The following is a 10656-nucleotide window of genomic DNA, read 5'->3' on the forward strand; positions in this document are numbered from 1 at the left end:
CCCCATCTCTTCAGAGCGCTTGGGTGGATGTACCCAATTCTTTGGTCTTTCTCTCTCTCCTGTGTTCTCCACACCTTTGGAAACAGAAGCTGTCACCTTCTTCAAGCCTACAGGATGCAAATCTCTGTCCTTTATGCAAAGCTGGACCAGGGATCCAACCCCAATGTCTTTTTCTCTAAGTCTGAGACCAACGCTCTCCTGAGTGGAGGGCCGGCAGAGGAAGGGTCCAAGATGGCCTTGGATCATCCACACAGACAGTGATGTGCTTCCTGGGCCAGCAGATGGACCAGGGTCACTCGTTGACTTTCAACTTCTGTCCCCTTAGAAGTCTCCTGCCTGTGTGACTTGTCCAGGCAGCTCTTTTCCCCCAGAGCATACTTAAACACTCAGAGATGAGCACACGTGCTCACACTGGTGTGAGTACACACACACCCTCCCCAAACAAACACGACTGCCTGGAGTCAGGAGTGCAGTCTAGAGCCATATTAAGGAAGAAAAGTCTTCTGTAATTGTGTCCTGATCTGCAGAGGCTGTGCCTCTCAGCGGGGCCTGGGGCTCTATGCAATTAGACTGAGCCAAGCAAGTCTTGACTCAGCTGAGCTTCCAGCTCCAGGCGAAAGCTACTGGTAGACCTCGCAGAAACTCCAAAGCTTTAATCTTCCTGCCTCTCAGACCTTACACCAGATCATGAAACTGCTATGAAATTGAAAGAGAGGCAACAACAACAGAAGTCCCCACACAGGGCTTGACTCATAGGACTCACACGTGATTTGGGGAGTGAATTTTATTCATGCTTGGTGGAGAAACATTAAAGATTGACACTGGAAATGGTCTTTTGTAAGAAAAGGCCATTGGATCCTGCTGACTGTCGAATCCTTAATCAACATTGTGCCAGTCCCCACAGACTTTTTCTGGGGACTCTGAACTGATTGCGGGTGGAGATTTGCTAATTCAGGTTAAGTAGAGGAATTATGGTAAGTCGTTCTTGTTGGTTGTCTTCAAGTTGGCTCCAACTCTTGGTGACTTTACATACTGCAAAATGAAGTGTTGTTGGGATGTCTGAGGCCACTGCTGTGGCTGTGTGTCAGCCTATCCATGGACGGTTTCCTTTGGTCTTGCTGACCTTGGACTTTTCCAAACATGATGCCCTTTCCTAGCCATGGACCTTTCGTGATGATGTTTCCCAAGTCCCCATAACCGAGCCAAAGCCTCACCATCCTAGCTTCTAAGGAGCACTCTGGACATATTTTTTTGTGAGACTGCCCACCCTTATTGTGCACCACCTCTGGGCTAGGTCCCTTTTATCCATCGTCTTCTTTAACCCTCACGAATCAACCTTGAGAAGCAGGTATTGTTCTTACTGTTTCTCCGATAGGAGAATTGATGACTGGAAATACTCAGTGACTGTCCAAGCCCGCGTTGATGGCAGTATTTGCTCTTGTCTACAAATGCTGAAACTTGGGTTTTTCCTACATGTTAGCCTGAGAGTTCTCTGGAGAAAAAAGAAGAAGAAAAACAAAGCAGCTGTCCTGTTCCTAATTAGACTTGAACTGTTGGTCTGGATTAACTTTCATGAGACAGTTGCTTTGTTTGACATTAACAGCATCTCTTTCAGGGAAGAAAAAAAATTCTTTATAAATGATTCACTTGGGGTTTTACTTTCATTATTTTATTTGTATTCTAAAAGTGCTCTGTGATCCTTCTTATGAACTCCTTAGAAGTTACACTTCATTATCAATCAACATCCTGTCCAGAAAATAGAACACTTCAGGCATTTCACAGGGAGATTTAACCCAGGGGATTGGTTACAACTTTAGAAGGGATGGAGGAGCAAACCACGTTGGTGCTGTTACCAGAGACAGGCATTGGCATATATGCCAAGCCCTGGGGCAGGAATCACTACACGGAAAACGGTGTTGCCCCCAAGCACAGCCACCGCTGAGGCTCCTGCTGCTGCTCTTCCTGCTGTTTTGGGGACCCTGTCACTTGCCACTGAGGAGGCAGACAGGGGCCCACATACATCGATGGTGTAGGAACCTAGGTGGTGCTGGGGCCCACAGACACCTTCAGTTACTCACAGCTCCTGCCTCTGCAACCAAAGTCAAAACAAATAGCTTCTTCCCTGTTCATGCTTTCCAGTTTCCCATGAATGCCTCTCCTTAGTAGAACCCAAATAAAAATCAGTTGGCAAGGGCTTCTGGGAAATGTGGTTTCCAGGTTTCCAGAAGAGTGAGTGTGGACTGTGAGCCAATAGGTAGGTATCAGCCACCGACCCAGTGAGAGTTACCAAACTCTGTTGCTTTGGAATTTAATTCGTCACTTGGGTTGGTTTGGAATGAGTCTCAGCCTGGGATCTCACATTTATAGACACATAAAAGACTCGTGTGTGGGAGAAGAGCAACCAGAAGAAATGGCAGCTCAAGCTCGGGGGTTAGATGTAGACTTCACAGGCTGCAATGCCAAGGCCACAGGGAGGCAGAAGCAGGCTGGTTGCTGCAGGGCTTCACTCATTGCCCTTCTGTTCCCACCCCCATCTTATCATCACAGTCTTTCAGGCTGCAAGAAAGAGATTGTCCCAGGGACCTTTGGTAACGGGGTGTGTTAGGTTGGGTGATACAAGAAACAGATTTCAGAGGCAAAGCTTGGCAGACAGGACCTTTATCATGGAGTTCTCTCAGATACCTACCTGAAAGGCCATGAGGGAAACAGCATTGGACAGAGGGACAAGTTGGAATGTTATGCAGTTGTAGTAGTGACCTCAGATGACTCCACAGGGACCTCTGAGCTAAAATGGTTTTCAGAGTTGTCCTGAATTGAGGCAACGGGCAGAAACTGTGGACCTTGACATTAACCACTGACTATAGGCTATGCTCTGGTGGCATAGTGCCTAAGGCATTTGACTGCTAACCAGAAGACTGGCGGTTCACACCCACCAGCCAGCCACTCCTCGGAAGGAAGGTTGGGCAATCTACTTCAGTAGCAATACTGCCTCGGAAACCCAAGGGAGGGGTCTGTATGAGTTGGATCCAACTTCACGGCAGTGAGTTTGAGTGAGTAGTCTACTCGCAGGGATAAGGCATACGTTTAATTATATTTGGATGGAGAGACTCCCTGGGTGGCACAAACAGTTAAACGCTCGACTACTAACTGAAAGGTTGGAGGTTCAAACCCACCCAGCTGCACCTCAGGAAACAGCCCTGTCAATCTGCTTCCAAAAGGTCATAGCCTTGAAACCCCTGTGGAACAGTTCTAACATGCACATGTGGGGTCACCGTGTTCTAACGTGCACACGTGGGGTCACCGTGAGTCAGAATTGCCTGGCTGGTGGCAACTAACTACGACCCAGCCATGACCAAGGTGCTCGGCAGCTGGGGAGGGAGTCCTCCGCCCTCCACCTGGGCAGCACAGCACGGAATCCACTCCACAGGAGGGGAGGAGTAGCTCTGGCCACCATGCTTAGCCACCTCGGCAGTGCACTCTGAGCCGGAGAGAGGCAGTCTGGCCACTAGCCTAGCCTAAGCCCCTGACCCTCACACAGGGCCTCCAGACAGGCTCCTCTGCCTCTGTGTTTGTCTGACTACCAGCCATTGTCTGTGCCACAGCCCAATATGATCAGATCGTAGTAGTGCTTTGCTTGATCCCCCAACCCATGTGGTTCCGCTCTGCACTTACACTCACCTCCAAACCTTCATCACGGCCTCCAAGGTCGAGGGTGACCTCCCTCTCGCACATGCATTCTGGCCACGCTGGCCCTCTTTCTGTTCTCTGAACACTCCAGGGCTTTCCCACCTGTGGTAGTTAAGTTTGTGCATCACTTGGCTGGGCCTGGTTGAGTGACTAGGATGCAACTCCATGGTGGAATCTACTGAGCAACTGAGTAGCTGCCTTAGGGAGTGGTCTGCCTCCTGTATATAAGGAAAAGCCTTGGGGAACGGTCTCTAGCTTATGGCACGCTTGAACCCTGCATGTAGCTGTGTCGTTGCTCAGCAGCCTGCCATGCTCTGCCAACCTTGAGACTTTTAATGGACTTGAATTAATGGTCTACTGTGTGGTTTGGTAACATCAGGACTGTGCCTTTTTACTTGTCAACCTTGGGCTTGGCAGACTCTGCAACCAGCAGCTGAGTGAAGAAAAGCCTCTAGCTTCAGTGGGCCGGGAGCAGGAGGCAGAGCTGAAGCCCAAGGTCGAGGGGCTTTCATCCAGTCCCTTGAGCCTGGCACTTTGAACTCAGACTTAAAGCCTCCAAACTGTGAGAGATAAACTCCTGTTTCTTCAAGCATCCCATTGGTGGTATATTTCTGTCAGAGTGGCACAGAGGTAACCAGAGCACTACCTTAGCACCTTTGCCCTGGAGTTGCCTTTCGGCCAGAATAGCTCGGGACTCGGAGCTTACATCAGCTCTCAGTGAGTCTTTCCTCTCTGCCCGGTGACATTGACTCCCCTCACCCAGCCGCGCCCTTTTTCTTCTCTTCGCTGTACTCATCACCAGCAGAAATTGCCTTATTCATTTACTGGTGGTGTACTTGGCTTTGTCTGTTCTCCCCAGTCAGACATAAACTCTCCAAGAGCAGGAGCCAGTACCTACAAGAGTACCTGGCACACGTTGCTGGTGTCTTGTTGTTAGGTGCCATCAAGTCGAATACAACTCACAGCGACCACATGTGACAAAAGACTGCCCCATAGAGTTTTCTTGGCTGTAATTTTATGGAAGCAGGTTGCAAGGTCTTTCTCTCACAGAACGTCTGTGTGGGTTCAAACCTTTAACCTTATCTCTTTGGAGCTGATGTGTCTGAGAGGGCAGGGGCACCTTGGATAAGGAATCAACAGTTTAACCCTTTGCCAGCTGAAATCACATCGAGCTGAAATCATGTGATACTTGAAACTCCCTTCCCAAGGGTTGGATTGCTTCCTGGTGCTTAAATTCTTTTTATTTCAGCCCCTTGCTATTAAAGTGTTTAAATAAAAAATATGACTGCCATTTACTGAGTGTCTGTTCAATAGCAAGAGAGTGCTAGTCCATAACTCAGGGATGTTCAAGAACTTGCCTCAGGAACTGAATCTGAACCCAGATTTGTGATATGTGGACCTGCCTTTCCTTCCACTTCACTACCTAAGAGATTAAGGAGATGGGGAAATTATTGTTAGTAAAAGTCGTTATTGTTAGGAGCATAATATGGGACAGCTCCCTGGATAGCACAAATGGTTTGCTGTCGGCTACTAGGGGATAGTGCGTGGTTTAAAACCAGAAAGGGAGTGTGTCAGGGTTGTATCCTTTCCCCATACTTATTCAATCTGTATGCTGAGCAAATAATCTGAGAACCTGGACTATTTGAAGAAGAACGCGGCATCAGGATTGGAGGAAAACTCATTAACAGCCTGCAATATACAGACGACGCAGTCCTCCTTGCCGACAGTGAAGATGACTTGAAGCACTTAGTGATGAAGATCAAAGACCACAGCCTTCAGTATGGATTACACTTCAAGATAAATGAAGTTAAAATCCTCACAACTGGACCAATAAGCAGCATCACAATAAATGGAGAAAAGATTGAAGTTATCAAAGATTTTATATTACTTGGATCCACAATCAACACCTACGGAAGCAGCGTCAAGACATCTGACAACATGTTAAATCTGCTGCAAAAGACTTCTTTAAAGTGCTGAAGAGCAAAGATGTCTCTTTGAAGACTAACATGTGCCTAACCCAAGCCATGGTGTTGTCAGTTGCCTTATACGCATATGAGAGCTGTACAATGAATAAGGAAGACCAAAGAAGAGGTGATGCTTTTGACTTACAGTGATAACAAAGAATATTGAAATTATCATGGACTGCCAGAAGAACGAGCAAATCCATCCTGGAAGAAATGCAGCCAGGATGCTCCTTGGAAGCACAAATGGCCAGACTTCATCTCACCTACTTTGGTCATGTTGCCTGAAGAGACCTTTCCCCGGAGAAGGATGTCATGCTTGGTAGCATGGAGGGTCAGCAAAAAAGGGGAAGACCCTCAACAAGATGGATTGACACAGTGGCTGCAATGATGGTGTGATGGTTAAGTTTGTGTTTCAGCTTGGCTGGACCTGGTTGAGTGGCTGGGCAGCTGGTGGTAGTTATTCCCCATGATGAGACTAGCAGTCAACTCCTTGGTGGGACCTACCACAAGCAGCTGAGTAAGCTGCTTTAGGGATGTGGTCTGCTTCCCGTATGTAAGAAACAGCTTTGAGAATGGTCTCTAGCTTATGGCACGCTTGAACCCTGCATGTAGCTGTGTCGTTCAATAGCCTGTCATGCTCTGCCAACCTTGGGACTTTCAATGGACTCGAATTATGGCCTGCCGTGTGGTTTGGTAACATCGGGATTCTGCCTTTTTACTTGTCAACCTTGGGCTTGTCAGCCTCAGCAGCCAGCAGCTGTCTGAGTGAAGAAAAGCCTCTAGCTCCAGTGGGCCAGGAGCAGGAGGCAGAGCTGAAGCCCTGGGCTGAGGGGCTTTCACTCAGCCCCTAGAGCCTGGCACTTGGAACTCAGACTTCTAGCCTCCTGAAGTGTAGGAGAATAAACTCCTGTTTGTTAAGGTCATCCCATTTGTGGTATATTCTTGTCAGAATGGCACTGGGTAGCCAAAACAGATGGGCTCAAGTGTAGCAAGGATTGTAAGGATGGCCCATGACTGGGCAGTGTTTTGTTCTCTTGTACATAGGGTCTCTGTGAGTTGGAGCTGACTCAATGGCTCCTAACAACAACTAACCAAAAGGTTGGCAGGTCAAACCCACCCAGAAGCACACATTAGAAGGGCTGGCAATCGACGTTCATAATGATTGCAGATGGAGTTCATTTCTACTCTGAAACACCTGGGTCACTGTTTGTTGGAATCAACTCAACAGCAGTGGGTACTTCAAAGATGTACTAACTCATTTCCTTTAAAAAGCACAGGGAGAAAATTAAAAAGTGAAAGAAGTTCTTTCCTCTCCTACCCCATGCCCTACTCAGTGTCATTCCGTCCAAGCTTTGAAGTACATTCCACACACTTTAATGGAGTTAATAAAAATCCTACAGAATATAGCCACATTTGAAGTCTAGATGTCTTTGCAATGTTCATATGAATTAGATCTCCACCTTTGTAAAAAAAATTTCCTCAGGGACAGTGTTTGCATCTGCCCCACCCGCCCAAAGGGAGCAGTTTGCATACAAGGGATCATCTCGGAAGGCTCTCTGTAGTTTTCGGTCATCCCTAGAAACAAAATCACAGCTTCTGTCGCACCTTATCCTGAAGTTCTTCACACTTCGGGGAATGGCTTACCATCACCTGAATATAGAATTCCGGGGGTGTTAGTTTCAAACTGATACGACTGGCATCTTAGAATCTCACAAATGGGTCAAGATGGCCTTGGAAGATGTTTCTCATTCCTGAGAACAGGTCTTATAATTCCCTCTGTTCTGAAAGCCACAGGGCCTCAGACTTGCCACCCAAGGGAAGCAGTCCCTGGGGTTTCTCCAAAGAATTGAATGGAATCCATTCTGAGTAAGGTCTGCATTGTGCCTGATAACACCGAGCCTGCCTAACTGTGAGCAAAAAAGCAGTGTACCTTTAAGACAGTTTCTTCTCCTGATTTCACGTTAATTACAAGATGGAAATGAAATTATTTCTGGATCAGAAGCAACACGCTATAGTGAAGGAGCATTGGTGTTCAAATCAAACTCAGTTTTGAAATCCCAGCAGCCTCTCTTACTAGCTGAATTGTCTCAGGGGGTGTTGGGAGCCTGAGCAGGGATCCTCGCCTCCTACTGACAAAAAATTGAACAGAACAGGCAAAATGGCCATACAAACCAAAGTTTATTGACGAGAAAGGAGAGGGGAGGGGCTCACAAGGGAGAGACGGAGAGGGGCTTTCGCCTACACTAGCCTCCAGTCTCTCCCTGAACAAAGTTCCTAGGGTTCATGAAGGGTTTTAGGCAGGAGAAAAGCATCATCTTTATTCATGAAATGAGTAGGTTCTCTAGGAAAGACATGGGCTTATAAAGATGAGATGTGTGCAGGACGCAGTGCGTGAAGTCCACGGTAAAGACTGTCAGAACAAAGATGGAACCCTTGCAAAGGTTGCTGGGATCTTGACATGACTTATTCAGGGATGTTGCTTATGTGTGATGTCTCTGGACCCTGGTTCGAGTCCCGGTGAGGGGCTCCTGTACTTGACTGCCTGTGGTGGACAGCCACTTTGTTGGTCACGTTCAATTTTACTGCGCATGCTCTGCACCTGGAGAGGAACTTGAAGGAAACTCACGAGGTGTATATCAGCATTTTACAACTGGTCAAGCTTGTGGGGCTTTTGAAATGTAACTCCTTACCTTGCCCTGTTAATCGCAAGCGTTCTCTGGCACCAGCGGCAGTAGTTATGTGGCGGTCCGCACATAGGCTTAGATTCCAAGAATACTGAGTCAGAGGCTGGTGCAGCTGGGTGGGTACCCTGCCTATCTCAGAATGACTTGGTCCCAAGCCCATAACCTCCTTCAGTCTCAGTTTCTTGATCTGTAAAATGGGGGTCATCTCCTCTACCATTTAGCTCGTTGTGAAAATTCAGTGATAAATGTGTGGCCATTTTCTAGCATGGTTGCAGGTTTTAGGTAGGCCCTAAACTGGCAAGAAGAGAACAAAACCAAACAAAACCAGTTGCTGTCGAGTCAGCTTCAACTCATGGCGACCTCACGTGGGTCAGAGTAGAACTGTGCTCCGTACGGTGTTCAGTGGCTGATTTTTCACAATTGATCACCAGGCATTTCTTCTGAGGCACCTCTGGCTAGCCTCAAACCTGCAACCCTTGGCTTAGCCACTGAGTGTTCCATTTCCGCCACCCAGAGACCATGAAGGAGCCACACCTCCTCTTTAAATTCCCATTTATTTAGCAAAGCATATGGAAGCCTCGTCTCTGCCAGCAAAGGCAGGTGCAGCAAGGAAGCTGTCTGTAGCCCCCAGGGTCCCTAATGAGGGGCACTCAGCTGCCTGTGACACTAGTCCAGTCCCATTGCTCAGGAAGCTTAATTTTATGCTGTACCATAGCCCAGTTATAATTGCAGCTGACATCACCATTCAGGAAGAACTTAGCAAAATATTCTCTGCCCTTAACAGGAAATATTAACAGACTTCCAGCACCCTTCTGGTCCTCAAGCCAAACTCAGTCTCAGCAAAGTCACACATCTTTATGGGTGGGGCATGGGGAGCAGAGTCAGGGCGGGGGTGCCCAGGCAACGTCTCCACTCCATTTTTCCAGCACCCTGGAAGACCTTGTCTCCGTGGTAGTGCAGGACACGTAGGTGTTTAATAAATAGTCATCGTGATGATGATGGTGTCTGTCTGGGCTTTAATGCATGTGTTTCGGTTCCATTATTGATTTTGTGCTCCTCAAATTAACCAGATAAAGTCACACACAATTTAAAAACAATTAGTTTGCTTTTGCATCTGTGGTCCAGCGGGAGTTTCTTTTTTCTCCAGTATTAATAAATCAGATTGTACAATTAATGAATTTGTGTCTCAGTCAGTAGTGTTGGGCTAACACAGCCTTTCTCTTTGTTTTTGTTTGTGTGTTTTGTTTTGTTTTCTTTTCTTTTCTTTTTCAGGGTCAAGTTGTGTTCCGGAATGGTGAGAGAATGGGGACCATTAAATTTACTCAGTTTCAAGGTAGGCTCTTATGATGTTTATTCTTTCCAGATGATGAAATCTGTATTTCAGGAACATTGTATTTATATAATAAAATGTATCAGAAGAAATGAAAGTATGATATTTCAAATAAGGGAAATCAGCGTCATTAAGAAACACTTGTCTATGAAAACATTAGTTTTAACTCGGGGAAGATATTTTTCTCAACTGCATTTTGTCCTAGGCGCCTTGGTGGTGCAGTAGTTAAATACTCAGCTGCTGACCTAAAAGTTGGTGATTCAAACCCACCAATTGCTCCACAGAAGGAAGATGTGGCAGTCTGCTTCCATAAAGAAACCCTGTGGGGAAGTTCGGTCCGACAGGGTCACTTTGAGTTGGAAATGACTTGATGGCAGGAGGTTTTGGCTTTTCTTCTTAGGCCAACTCTGTCTTCCCGTGCACTCCTGAGAGGTTAGTCAAAGTGTAGGGAGTAGAGGGGAGTTAATCCAGTTCCAACATTCTGAGAAGGCTTGCGTGGTTTTCATTTTTTGTGAGAGAAAATGTCAACCATGCTCTGAAGTAGGGAGAATAGCATAATGAAACCCATGGACTCATCACCCAGCTTCAACTATTAGCAAGATTTTGCCAGTGTCATTTTATCTTTACTTAGTGGCACTCCCCGCTGCCCTGCATTTTTGTATTTATTTTTGCTTTAGACTTCTAAAGCAGAGCCGGACGTTATCTCATTTTAATCTATAAATACTTCAGTGTATGTTTCTACTAGATAAGGACTTTCAAAAACATAATTGCAATATTTATTATCGCACCTAAAACATTGAACAGTTCTTTATAGCCTCTAATTCCTATGTTGATTCCCCTGATCACCTCAAAAATGTCTCTACAGTCAGCTTGCTTGAGCAGAATTCACACAAGACCACCCCTGGCATTGGATGGATATGTCTCCTTCATCTTTTTTAATCTATAATGAGCCCAAGCACATATTTGTATATGCCATTCATTTGTTGAAGAA

General features: G+C 46.5%; 1 protein-coding gene across 1 annotated transcript in view; it reads left to right on the top strand.

The window, feature by feature from the left end:
- Window positions 1-9607: 9607 nt before the first annotated feature.
- The window catches only part of LOC103212375 (gamma-aminobutyric acid type B receptor subunit 2-like), a gene marked incomplete at its 5' end in the record, with an annotated part of 135553 nt that continues 134504 nt past the window's right edge, over window positions 9608-10656 (top strand). Inside the window, one exon of the mRNA XM_007958356.2 lies at window positions 9608-9668. Coding sequence (XP_007956547.1) covers window positions 9608-9668 — 61 coding nt within the window. The remainder of the gene's footprint in view (window positions 9669-10656) is intronic.

The sequence above is a fragment of the Orycteropus afer genome, unplaced genomic scaffold (assembly GCF_000298275.1).
Source record: "Orycteropus afer afer isolate SDZICR_OR568_19922 unplaced genomic scaffold, OryAfe1.0 scaffold00943, whole genome shotgun sequence".
Lineage (NCBI taxonomy): Eukaryota > Metazoa > Chordata > Mammalia > Tubulidentata > Orycteropodidae > Orycteropus > Orycteropus afer.